The sequence below is a fragment of the Magallana gigas genome, chromosome 3 (genome assembly GCF_963853765.1).
Source record: "Magallana gigas chromosome 3, xbMagGiga1.1, whole genome shotgun sequence".
NCBI classification, from domain to species: domain Eukaryota; kingdom Metazoa; phylum Mollusca; class Bivalvia; order Ostreida; family Ostreidae; genus Magallana; species Magallana gigas.
The window spans coordinates 54052097-54066271 of NC_088855.1; the positions used below are offsets into that span (position 1 = coordinate 54052097).

Here is a 14175-nt window from a genome sequence, read left to right on the forward strand (position 1 = left end):
CAATTTAAAGTTGCTGAGAAAACGCGACAGAAATTTTTGTTACGGACAGACAGACACACAGGAGTAAAACAGTATACTAGTACCTCCTTCTCCTTTGGAGCAGGGGTATAAAAATTAAATGCATTATTTTTCAGTCAGATATAAGACATACATAATTCTCATATTCTACATTTCAAATCACTGCAACAATTAAGAAACAGAAAAAAAACCTTTACTTCGTAATCTGTCATCTTAATATGATCAGAATGTTTAGTCAAATGTTACTAATTCATACATGTTCGATAAAGTCTACTGTTATTAATATGATAATGATATATTTTGGTCTGCATGTCTATATTGTAGATTAATGCATTTCGAAAGAAAAACAATGTACAGTTGGTCTAATGGAGGTCTTGATCAAAGGTTGTTTTATAAACAGAATTAAAGTCAGCTGTCGTCGTGTTTACCTTTTCCTTGTGTCTTTAGAAACTTCATGAATTTTTCGTCATTGGATTTTTGTAGCTCTCCTTTGGGTTTTGCCGGAAACTCTAGCTGTAAATCAAAGGAATAACACAGTGATCAAGACATTTTCCAATCAATTTCAGAGAATCAATACAGTAATGTGACAAGATGAAGAACCAGGGAGTATGACCCCTTACTTGTCCCTTTGTCAGCATTTCTTTAACTCAGTTCTCATTAAATGTAATAACTTGGGAGAGATCTGAGCAATCAATAGAACACTCTGTGACCCCTGTAAATGGGTGACTGAGGGTCAGACAGGTGATGAACAGGGGGGACAACTTACCTGTTGCCTCAGGTATCCGTTCTCATTCCTCAATATCTTTATCTCCCGCTTCAAACTCAGAATTAACTTCTCTCTGGGGTCCTACAACATTAGTCAAATCAATCAAAAAGATGTTACAGATATCAAACAAAATCCTGTAGAAAGTAGAAACTATGGAATGAAGAAATAAATACAATCATGTTTAATATCCTAATCAAAACAATACAGGTAAAGTGAAATTGGTCACACCAACAAAGATTGCAATCAGACTTAAAATTCATATACCCGGTATTCCAAATTTTACATTTTTTTCATGTTCCTAAAAGTAAGTTTCTGAACTTGGTTTTCAATCAGTTATACCTACCATTTTGACAATGGGTTTTGTTTTAATTTTCTTGGCTCGACTGGCATAGCGTAAAGTGTTGATAGTCTCATGAACATGATGGGAAGATGGGGTAACACAGGCAATCTGTACAAAACAGAACATTAATATACGGTATATCATGTAAACTGTTGTTATTGTATTTATGATAATTACAATCAATAAAATCTTTATTTTTAATCCATCATTTACTACATGTACAATTAACAAATACAGTGATGAACGTTTTTGTTTTTTCATAGGTTCATATAATAAGAGAACATATTTGCAATTTAATATCATGTACACCAAATGTACACTCGAAACACCTTGAGAGTGACCTTTTGCCTGACCATTTCCAAAACAGTAGTTCTAAGACACATTAAAACTGACCTAATCTCTGATGAGGTAGGGGTTGTAAAAATGTAATAAAAATGGCCCAATTAATGATAAGTGCAGAGGTTATTCAGTGCTGCCCAATCTCAATGTGGCCCCCTAGATATCTCAAGGTGTTGAATTGCCAACACAAGGATTATGCAAAATCTCTGTTTCAAAGATCGTCAATTATTGACCATTATTTAGTGATTCAGAAACTCTGGGGTAGAATCAATATGGCTGTTGTTTTGTATTTTCTGTGTAAAGAAGATATTTATCAGTTCTGATGTGTGCTGAAAACCTGGTGTTACAAATCATAAAACTTTGATGAGATCAATTTTCTCTCAAATTAAAAAACAAACACACCTTGGTGTATAGCACAATACAGATCATGTATCGGTAGGAGTACATTTCCATTATCATTCCAGGGGGGTTGTGATCAAGGTCTTTTTTAATGCCTCTATATCAATCACTTTCAGAGATAAGACGTCCCCTTTTATCACCTTAAGTTTACTTTTCACCTTGCTCACCTATGTACATCCCAGGTGTATACACCTTCCCATTTCTCAACGTACCCCAAAGACCATTGGAATCCATATTTGTTTTTAAATAAAGGGGAAAGAGCACATGTATAAGAAAACGAAAATTAACAGATCCACTCAGATGCATCAAATACATAAGGACACGTCTTTTGTCAAAATGAACAACACATGCCTGGACGATTGTAAGCCACAAGACAACTCTAGTGATTTCATGTCACACATTCTCATCTCTAGCTTCCCCTCAAACCCCCACCCTCCCCCCATCCTTAATCCCCTACCCATAGGGAACTGTTGATCGTTGGTTTCATACTCACCATCAGAGTCACTCCGTTACCCCCTAAGCTGTCTGCTAGAAGCTTTGTGAGTTTGCTGTCCCTGTATGGAATATGACCCTGCCTCTTTTTCGGATCACCAAGTGATGATATACAATTTCCTACAGAAAAAAAAGAGAAAATATGAGATATTTATAAATTGCCAATATATTTATATCTTATATGGGGCGGTGCAAGAACACTTCTTAATATATCAAACATTATTAAATGTAATATGTACTGGGATCATCATTTTTCTTGATCAATGTACTTTTGAAAACTACAAGTATATAACTATAAATTCTAATTTTTAAGTGATAACTGTTAGAATTCTGCATATTTAACTTTTCTTCCATTAATGTGACTCAGGGGAGCTCGTTTAATAATGACATGTACGAATAGATTTGTATGGAATAAGGTAGAAGCACATGCACTGGGATTGTCAATTAAAAGGATCTTTCCATAGACCTGTCTAATAGAATTTCTGAATTGAAGTTTTAGAGCCAACATTTATTCTGACATTTTTTTGCCAAATTGAAATCACAGGCATGTGAATTAAATCTTTACGACTGACTGGAATTGTTCACACCACTTACAGCCATGTTCCATATTCTTTGAAATGTTATAATAAAATTTAATGATAGTGTTTGACTAAAGCTTTTAATTCAATTCAGCTTATGTTTGAATTTTAAAGAGCTATTCCATGTAAAGGGTTTTACACTGTGGGGTTTTCTATACAATTTGATTGTTTGTTTGCACTGACTGATAATATAAGTATACATATCTTCCCCATTGTCTACCATGCCCAAACTAGCACCAAACACTGACATTACAAGCATACATCTAAAATCTATGAATCTAGAACCCCCCCTTGTCTATCTGACTTAACTACCCCCCCCCCCATTATCTATTGACACCTGACTTAACTATCCCCCATTATCTACTGACACCTGACTTAACTATCCTTCATTATCTATTGACACCTAACTTAACTATCCCCCGTTATCTACTGACAACTGACTTAACTATCCCCCTTTATCTACTGACACATGATTTAACTATCCCTATTATCTACTGACACCTGACTTAACTGTCCCCCATAATCTACTGTCGCCTGACTTAACTATACCTATCATCTTCTGTCATCTGACTTATATACCTATTATCCACTGACTTTGACTCCCTGTTTTCTACCTGACTTAACTGTCCCCCATTATCTACTGTCACCTGACTTAACTATACCTATCATCTTCTGTCATCTGACTTATATACCTATTATCCACTGACTTTGACTCCCTGTTTTCTACCTGACTTAACTGTCCCCCATTATCTACTGTCACCTGACTTAACTACCTATTATACAGTGACTTTGACTCCCTGTTTTCTACCTGACTTAACTGTCCCCCATTATCTACTGTCACCTGACTTAACTACCTATTATACACTGACTTTGACTCCCTGTTTTCTACCTGACTTAACTGTCCCCCATTATCTACCGAATTTACCCTCCTCCCCTTTGTCTACCCGACTTACCTATCCCCCATTATTACCTGACTTACCTAGCACCAGAAGACTTCTGTTGATATTGTTGGACTCTTTCAAGGTCATGTCACTAGACTCAGAGTCCTTCACCTTTTCACTGCCTGAAATGAGTAAAAAGAAATAATGACCAAATCTTCAAGAGCTGACACATCAACATAACAATGTCATCAGGGTAAACATATTACCTGCTAAGTCTACAAAAGTGAGTTTCCCACGTTTGGTCAGGTAGAGGTTTTCATCGTCTGGATCCTGTTGCTCTGTGTCGATGGTCAGGGTCAACATGCTGTGACTTCTGCTGGAGAACTCGTTCAGGCCGTGCGAGCCTGTCTGTCTGTTCCTCATACCTACACAAAAATGACACATCTCTTACCAGTGACACAAAAACCTTACAGTAGCTAGTGAAGATTGTCCACTGATGCTGATAGGACCAATAAATCATCATTCATTGACAATGAAATTATCTGTAAATCATCAACAACAAAATTATCTGTTTATCCTCAACAATGAAATTATCTGTAAATCATCAACAATGAAATTATCTGTAAATCCTCAACAATGAAATTATCTGTAAATCCTCGACAATGAAATTATCTGTAAATCCTCAACAATGAAATTATCTGTAAATCATCAATTATGAAATTATCTGTAAATCAAACACTGAAAGTTATCTTAACACTTGGACTCAAGACTTTGTATATAGAATGTGGTTAATATGGGTAATAGATGCAAGCGAATGGAAGACAATTGGATATCACCAGTTTTTCATAACTACATGTTCCATGTATATCTGTATTTTAACGGTTTATACCAAAAACATATCTCCCTATGGTTCAATTTTCTTAACGATGAATTATTTATTTTCACATGCTTAAAAGTGGGAGACAATTCCTTGGTTGAATGATTTTTCTGGTGGATATCAATATGCTTGTAATTGATTTTTTAGAAATTGTGCATTGAAACAAAGACATATATCTTCTGCCAAACACATATATATTTTTCTGGTGAATATTGATGAAAAATCCATCATTGTTTTCCAAAAACTGACTTAGAGTCAATTAACCCAAGTGAGAGAAGAAATTTCAACTTCTAATTGAACCAATTCTAAAGATGTCACCACAATAAGCCATTGTGGTAAATCTTAATTAAAATATCTTTAAACTACATATAAGGACATTAAAGTATTTGTCCACAGTTTTCAATATGGGAGGGGTTTCATGGAATTTAATTGTATCACATTCAATTAATTATTGAATGTAATATGTTGGTAAATCAAACCTTAGATAAATCAATGGTATTCAGGTTCTGTTTACTTTTCTGTAACACACAGATTCTATGGGCTCCAAGTCTTAAAGAAAGAATAGAATGGTGCGCTGTTTGAGGGACCAGGCAGACAATCATCTCTGCCATACTATCACTGGGGTAGATAAACTACACAGAAAATTCATTACTCTGATCTGAAGGAGCACGCGACAAATCCTTTAAATCCTGACCTAATCCTTCTAAACAGCAGCCTTAATCACCAAGTATGCATATCAAACAGCCATGGTCATCTATCAGAGGTGTGCTGGACACTGGTGGCAGAACTTATATAGATATACAGTTGTAGTATCTGAGTATGACATTCCTGATATTACACGGTGATGATTAGAAAATATCATTCTAAATTCTACAGTGTACACATTTTTTTCTGATGGGGGGGAGGGCTTCCTTATACTCGATATAGACATCAAAAGGGGCTTAATACACTAAGAAAATTCATAATCTTTTCTAAACTTTTACAACATCTAATAAAAACTTGATTTATATGGGAAAATGACATTACTTTGATTTCTGTCCGAAGTTTTTTCCCCCATGCACTTATAAATCAAGTGAAAAAGGTTTGTTTCTAAGATTAGAGCTAAAAAATCAGTCCAATATATGGATCATTTTTCACACACCCCAGAATGGTAGATTGTGCTCAAGTACACCATGTGGTGTATATAATTGTCAAATCCATTCCAACATCAATAAAAGAGTTAATACTTCAAAGCATCCGAGCAACAAAATACAAACACTAAAGAATTTCAATTGCCAGTCATTGAATAGTGAAAATTTACATAAAAACTTTAGTGTTTGTTATTTGTTGCCTTGTCTTGAATTAAAAAGAAAATCTAGAGACGAGGAAGTATTTGTATATTCAGTCAAAGAAGGAGGTATCCATAGCTTTCAATACAATACCTTGCTCATCATCTTTGACCCCCACTTGACTGGGGAGTCCCACTTGGACATCATTGATGTCCAATCGTAATGGCCCGGCCATTCCACCGTCGTCCGTCATCAGATAACACAAGTACGCATCATTTCCCTCGTACACAGAATCTATGTCATCTAAATCCAACTGGTCATCTTCCTCCTCCGAGTCAGGGAACTTGTACTCGCTGTTCGGGTTATTAACACTCATATTGTTTGAGTCTTGCATAGGCTGGTCTTCACGAGGGTAAGATTGGTTGTGGGTAGGCTCTTTTGGGGGATTATGACCAATAACCAAATTTGAATCTGAGTTATAATATTTCTGAGAGTTCTCGACATTTCGTTGTTGTTGACCTTGATTTGAGTGATTACTTGTCCTTGACACATTTTCATTAAGGTCATCAGAAAACTGTACAGATTTACCACTGCGTATATCATTCATCTCACCATTGTTTTTTGGCAGATTACGAGATGGTGGCATCACGTTCTCATCCACATATCTCTGCTGTAGATTTTTCCGCTCTGAATAATCAGAATTTTTCTGATAATTTCCATTGTTTCTATCTACTAACTGAGATCCACCGACTCTGGAGCTGTCGTGGTACTGGTCAGCACTGTAGAGGCCCTGACTAAAGTTACTAGGGGACCTAATAACTGATGCTTGCTTCCCAAAGTCAGGTAGGTTTGGATCAGGGGCCTTGGATGTTGAAGAAGACCTAGAATTGCCTTTTGACTTCATCACATATTGCACAGAGGGTTCGAGGCTCTTGTTCCTGCTGGTCCGGCTCAGACTGTCTCCACTGTCTGTATGACTGGATTGAGATGACCTGGAATGATGGATTGGCCCCACATTGTAATTATTGCCTGGGTCCCTGGGACCTCTGGACTCACCTGAGGTCAGCCCCTCACTATGATGTTTAACTGGGCTCCGGAGTCCTTGAGGGTCATTATACTGGTTTCCTGTGTGAGTTCCGCGTCCTTCCTGTTGAGAGAACTGACTGGGAATGTACTGGTTCCTGGAGGGACGGTGAGAGCCTGGGGTACCCCTTGGAGACTGACCATTCTCTAACTGATCAAAGGCCCTGGGTTTGGGGTGTGGGGTGATTTCTACATTGATTTCATACTGCTGTCTTCTACTCCTGTTTCCTTCACTTCGAGGACTCTCTGTCCACATTTGGTTCTCTCTAATGTTTTTGCCAGACATCTTCTTTTGCTTTAGGACTAGTTTATTTGAAGCTTGATCATTTATACGAACAGGTATTTGTCCTTTCACAACACTGCTATTTTCCAATTTACTAATTCCTATTCTGTGTCTTGGAATCTTGGAACTCTTCACATGTTTCCCAGTCTCTCTATCACTGTCTGTGTGCGGCCGGTTTCCTTGCTCCTTATTCCAGTTCTCCTTGTAATGTTCTTCCTCATTTTCTTTAATTTGCTCCTCTGGAAATGATGTTGGGCGTTTTTTTGTCCGTGGTGTTAAGTCCACATGGGGTCTATAGTCAGGCCTGTGGGAATCAGAGGATTGAAATAATTTTGGTCTGTCTCTCCTTTTTGTCTTATTTCCATGCCCCTCTTTTGTCTTAGAGGGAATGAAATCCCTAGGGGTGGTTAACAAATGGCTCATTATGAACAAGTGCTACACAACTCTGGTAACTTGAACATTTTCATCATCATGAATCACCACCATTTATCACCACTCCTGACAAAAATTCTTAAGAATTAAATAAATCCCAATATTTTATTCGGCAGCAAACACAATAAAAACACCCAGTCAATTACAAGAAATTTTGTTCATAAAGTACACAACCATTCATGCAATTGGTTACATCTCCCTATTTGACATTTCTTCTTAGTAGAAACTTTCACAGGTGATAGCTGCTTTGTTCTATCTAGAGTTCCTATTGATTTGCATAATTATCAAAAAAGCATTCCAATGAGACCAGAACAATGGAGCACTTTCACCCAGTGAAGTCGAGGGAGACATTTAAAGCCTTACGATCATTGTCTACCAACCATATCTTGTTACAATCAAACACAGTCCCACACCTAAGCTTAATTATCAATCACAATACATTGCAATGCCATCTTATTCTGATTGCCTAACCTATCTATACCAGCATTTAAACTCAAACACAATGAGACAGAAACTACAAGTGACAGTTCCTGCCTACTGCTGATCCTCGATTTGATGGTAACCTCACAGATAAGTAAGTTTAAATGAAAATTTTAAGTAGAGCAAGATTCATCTAAATTTCATTAATCCAATAATTCTATGAATGGTAAACTTGTTCCACATTTTAGGGGCTACTGGACCTTTAATTCCAAAAGTATTAATATTTTGTGTGGTTTTTTCAGCATCAATAGACACAGGGGTAAATGTAAAATGAGGTATAAATGAAGCAATTTGAGTCTTATACACCTCATTAACCTGAGAGCTAATTTGTCTTTATTTACAGCAAAAGGTATTATCACACCACATTAAATATCATGTTATTCATAATGGATCCTGCAGGGGAAAAATTACCAGTTGTATAAACATATGTTGAATCACTGAAAAGTAATGATTATTTTAGTCCTTTATGGACCTGATAGTTTCTTGTATACCGCAGTGTATCCATTACAATCGTTTGATTGATGTAACATCAATTCAATGGAAAAGAACTCAACGATTAATAATTTATTTGTGCAACTTCTAGGTGCATCATTAAGTTTCAAATTAGCCTTGCCTGTATAAAAGAATTCTATTTACCAGATATATCCTTCTCTTATTCTAACAGGACAAAGATTACAGGTAAATTAATCCTCCAAACAAGAAGTCTAACCCCCAATTCAAATCACAAAATAAAAAACTTTAACCCGAGACAAAACAATGAAGAGACCGGAATTGTTAAAAAACAAAGTTTTCTGTTCTACAAGTCAAGTCAATCAACCAAAGGTTAGAAACACTAATTTTACAGATAATCTTTTCAATGTAAACAACATGTAAAGTTAGTAAAAGTAAATGAAATACTGTTTTCATATTTTATCAAAGAAATTACCTTTGATACTTCACATGACTGGCTGATATAAGAGCTATAGATCCTCAATGAATTTTATACTTAATTGAAGATTTTACCACTTTATAAACTACCAGTACAACACATGTACACTAAAGTACCTTATCTTAAACCAGAGCAAATATGACATCCTAAAAACATCCCAAGAAATATCAGGCATCCCAAGAAATTATGACATGCAAAGAAATCTCTGAATCAACAGTCCTCTTAAACACAAAATCACACTAAAATCTCCGAATCAACAATTCACTTAAACACAATATCACACCATCTAAAATCTCCACCATAAAACCGAAACCGTGGTCAGGTACAAAATCTCACCCAGGTGTATGGTCAGTCACCAGAAGTCGTTAGCACAGGAGAGACAGACCAAAATGCATGCTCCTCTGTTGAATTAAATCCGGCCAGATGAACGCTCCTCATAGAAATGGAATTGTTATCTCGGGGTATAATAGTTTACAGTGTGCGATTCAGTATTGATCAGATAGGGACAGTTTGTACACACACTAAGAGACCCAGAAATATACAAATACAACCATTAGGACTTCTTTGTGGGTTTAAAATACTTCTTATTGAGACTTGGCAGTGCTGTAAAGGGTGCAGGTCTTATAATCTCCTTGCCCTTATTTGATCTGCCTACCTCTCGCCTATGTATTTGGATTATATACACAAATCAAACCCTGGGTTACAACAGAGACCGTCTAACTATGAGGTGGGGACATCTGCATAAAAACGAATATTTCAAGAAATTTTCATCAGTGTGAAAAGTTCCCTGTAACCATTGTGTTATTCAGGAGATTTATCTTGACTGTTTACATAGCCACTGTTTGCCCACCTTTCAGAGCTGAAATCCAAACTTTGTTTCGTCCATCAATATTCCGCCATTGTACATAAGAGTATATAGAAATCATAAAGAAATTTTTCAGCATGAGTTGGCATTTATTTACATAACTTCAATTGCTGCCATATTTTGTATATCTACACTGAAGCACTTTCCTATGTGGGAAATTTATTTCATATTTAACAAATAAGGATATATACCGGGTACCTGTTAACGTGAAAGGGAATTGTTCCAACTCAATGTCAGCTAGGTTAGTTAAGTTTACATATATTCTAAATTAGCACGGAAAAATTCAATGTAGTTAGGTTCAGGGCCCATTTCTTGTACATTAAACAATGTATGTTGTAGAAAATGGAAAAATCTAGATTAATTTATAGAAAATTGCTATCACTTAAATCTTTCATTATTATTTTGCAAGTAATCATGAACTCATTTCATTTTTCTGCAATTCAAATTGACCTAGCTGATCAACTTTTTATTTAAATAAAAAAATTAAGTAGCGTTTCATCTTCGATAGAGGAATAGAGTAATATTCCTCACAAATTTACATAGGGCGAGTCTGTTTACTTATATTACAAAATCTAACATGGGGGCTTGCCTGATATTTAATTTTTCAATATATTCTGGAGAAGAAATTCACAAATTGTTTTAAAAGTTAATAAGAAATAGTAATACTAAGCATTCCAATAACCTTATAAAATAACTTTTAAAATGCAAAGTAAATGTAGCCTCTCCATAGTAAATCGCAATTTGCTGTTCAAATATTGTGAGTATAACTCACTGAACTTGTAACACTTTCTGTAATAATTTTGAAAAAATTAGAACTTAGCATCTCAGATTAGAAACATGGACCAACAATGTAAAAAGAATTTAATTGATTTCTTAGCCATCATATTCATCTCTTTTAAAGTGTGTTTGATTACTGTGGAATCATTAGATTTCATGGTGGCTTAATTTTCAAGGGATTCGTGGGTATCTCTCATCCACAAATTAACACGCTCTACAAATTAAAAAAATTAGGGTAATAAAGTCATATTTACCTCCCCCACCAACCTGTAAAATTTAAGCAATTCACAAAAATTGGCCCCTACAAGATTTAATGATTCCACAGTATCCAAAGTAGTCATTGCAAAATGGTACAGAACCCATACACATACTTTTGTTATGTGATAAGTTGAATTACCAAACTAACTCTAATTTGATGCTTCTTATTTAATGTTCAACAATTCAAAATTAAGGATTTATCATCCAAAAGCATCAAGTGAATCTTTAACATATTAGTTTTAAATAACTATTCATATTTGAAACAGTTTAACATACAGTAAGCGAGCGATTGTCCAGATAAAATCTAATTTGCTCCAACCTTTTAAAATTACAATTATTAAAACATATGCAAATTAAGATATACATGCCTGCATGTATTTACTGTTTAGAAAAGATCATATCTTTGTAGCTTCTGTCTATTTGATTATATTATAGGTACAGAAAATCAATTTATTTACATTCATTTGGAATTTTTTCTTCAAGCTCTCAATAAATTCTATACTGATAAAAATTTTATTCATATATACCAGTATATGAAATATATATATATCCAAGCAGCTAGGTATTAATGAACAGATTGGGTATTTTTCAAATGTAATTACTGGTAAAATGTTATTGCTGTTTCAAGTTCCCTAAATTATATTTTCGATTAATGGCATGACATGTATAATATTAAGCATGTTAATAATTAATAATCATTGAATCATTCTAATATAGGTCAAATGGAGAGAACTGGGATTTTTTTCAAAGACCAATTGAGCTTAGTTAGATTTCTCTCCCTTTTGCCATATCTTTTTAGGATATTTTTTTCTCCAATGAGACATAGTGGTGTTGCTCTGATTTCTTCAGCCTATAAATCTCATTTCATATCACTGTAAAATCTAAAACACTTTTGGACATATCTGGGTCAAACGTTTTATTTCTATGACCTATCCCCTATGGTGAGTTGACTTAACAATTAAAACATGAGGACACTTGTTCTCTATAATGACTTTGGATAGTTTACCTCAGTCTGTATTTTCTCAGTGCCATAAAAATGTCATTGCAATGGAGTTTTTAACCAGTAAAGCTTTCTCTGTAGAAATCATGGAGCTGTGGGAAGCAGTACCACAACCTCAACAGCCATAAACCCCCAAGAGTCCCTTCATATCAAGATCATAAGACTGTTGAAGATTCTAATTTTTTCTTTGAGTATCCCTTACATATCTTGACTTCATTTTAAAAAAGAAGATAATGGGCCAATGCCAAGGAAAGCCCTTCAAACATAACCACAGCTTTGTCCTATCAAACTCTTGACCGTGAGATGATTCCGTGTTACCCACAGATAAGGGGAGGCTACTGTTATAGGTGACATGTTTAAGAAGTTGCAAGCAAGAATTAAAAGAAACAGTAATTTCTCAAATGAATGAGAAAAAGAAACACTCCATTCAAGCAGCGAAAGATTTAAAAACCCTTAAGCTAGATCAGTATCTTTGACATGAATAGGACATAATTTATTTTCCTTTTAAGAAATCAATCATGGTTGACACATTTTTTACAGCTGCAGTCACTAATGGCCCAATATTGCCGGATCCTATGGACTATATCGTGTATTTTGAGAAAATGAAAAAGATCAATGAATGTCTAGGCTCATAACATTGCAGTTCTTTGGCCCAAGCAAATTGGAAGTTTGTAAAGAGAAGAAAAACATTCAAATGCAACACTTTACAGCAGTTAAATCAATAGGAGTCCCTGACAATTATCGTAACTTGACCAATCGTGTGATAAATCTATGGTAATCATAGCGTTACCAAAACACGCAATTATTAGACAATTAGCTTTGCACTTCTGTTTTTAAAGTTGGTCAGGTGAACTACTTAATATTCCTTGGTTTTTTAATGTTTCATTCAGTTTCTATGTTAGAAATGGAAACCATGCATAAAATCACAATACCGGTACATGATTTCTGAAATGCAGACATTTTTGCAAGGTTCATCAAGTCCACCAAAGAATTCAAAATCACTCAAATACTACGGAACCATCCATTATACATGTATAACAAACAACTAGGTCAATCTGTTCACAAGACAACCCCATTAACTTTGACTGAGAAATGAATAGATACCCATGAACATTAATTAAGAGAGGAATTTTAGGTATGAGTGAACTTTTAGGTAAGTGTGGATTTTGAGATATGTGTGGATTTTGAGGTATAAGTGGATACTGAGGTAAGTGTGGATTAGGTGGACAATGAGGACAACTGACCTTCTTCTAGCACTGCCATCAGGTCATCCACACTCTCACACTCGGCCACAAACAGGTTCTCCACGTAGAAGCCCTTGTTCTTGGACCACCGGACCTGGAGGTAGCGCTTCTGGTTGGGGTTCAGCAGGTCTATCACCTACAAACAGCAGGCAGTCAGTTCAATATATATATCAATATGTTATAAATGTAAAATTGGTGAGCATATTTGTTTAGGAACAAGGTTTTTCAAAAGAAAGGAAAAACAACAGGCCATATGTGTATGTTAATACCAAACACTGTAATATTTATTTTGAATTTCATGTCAAAAAAGTTTTGAATGTGTACATGTACCACCATCAATACTATATAAATACATTTGCAGATATGCTTCCTTAAATGAATTGTAGAATAGGGAAAGGGTTCAATTTTGTGTGAACTTTTTCATGACATCACAATGATTATTGCACGCACTTATCGCTTGTCAGTTGGATTATTCAAAACATAAAATCTTGGTAAGTTTAACAATTCTAAATGCTTTCATTGAATTGCCTTTTTCAAATGCATATATTATTTAGTAATAAACGGCGATATTAAAAAGTTTATCGGGATATGAACTTGGTTGGAACGGGATCAAATCTTCTGAGAGGCTCTTCAGTCTTCACAAAATTTGACTACTTTTTAACTTGCTGTTTATTTCTTAATTGAACAAGAATAAATTACATTCAGCTATAATTGATACACAAACAACACTGATGCTCTTAAGGCGGCTGATGGGAGGTCAACAATTTACCCATCAGATCTGCCGTAAACTTTTAAACATGACATTTTTGGCTATACATGTACACTATAACTTAGTAAAGAAAAAATCAAAATATTTTGTTTTTAAGG

The 14175-nt window shown here is 35.1% G+C and overlaps 1 protein-coding gene across 14 annotated transcripts in view; it reads right to left on the minus strand.

Moving 5' to 3' along the window:
• Nucleotides 1-14175, minus strand: part of LOC105329973 (kinesin-like protein KIF12) — a 44716-nt gene that overhangs the window by 6211 nt on the left and 24330 nt on the right. For 8 of the 14 annotated variants that reach the window (XM_066080381.1, XM_066080382.1, XM_066080379.1 and 5 more), the window contains 7 exons: nt 13309-13444; nt 4080-4238; nt 3912-3995; nt 2356-2474; nt 1128-1232; nt 785-865; nt 447-531 (listed from right to left, as the gene is read on the minus strand). In XM_066080381.1, the coding sequence (XP_065936453.1) occupies nt 447-531; nt 785-865; nt 1128-1232; nt 2356-2474; nt 3912-3995; nt 4080-4238; nt 13309-13444 (769 nt within the window). Of the gene's footprint in view, nt 1-446; nt 532-784; nt 866-1127; nt 1233-2355; nt 2475-3911; nt 3996-4079; nt 4239-6111; nt 9471-13308; nt 13445-14175 lie in introns of those variants that run through there. The other 6 variants (XR_010712407.1, XM_066080375.1, XM_066080373.1 and 3 more) reach the window with 3 other exon arrangements.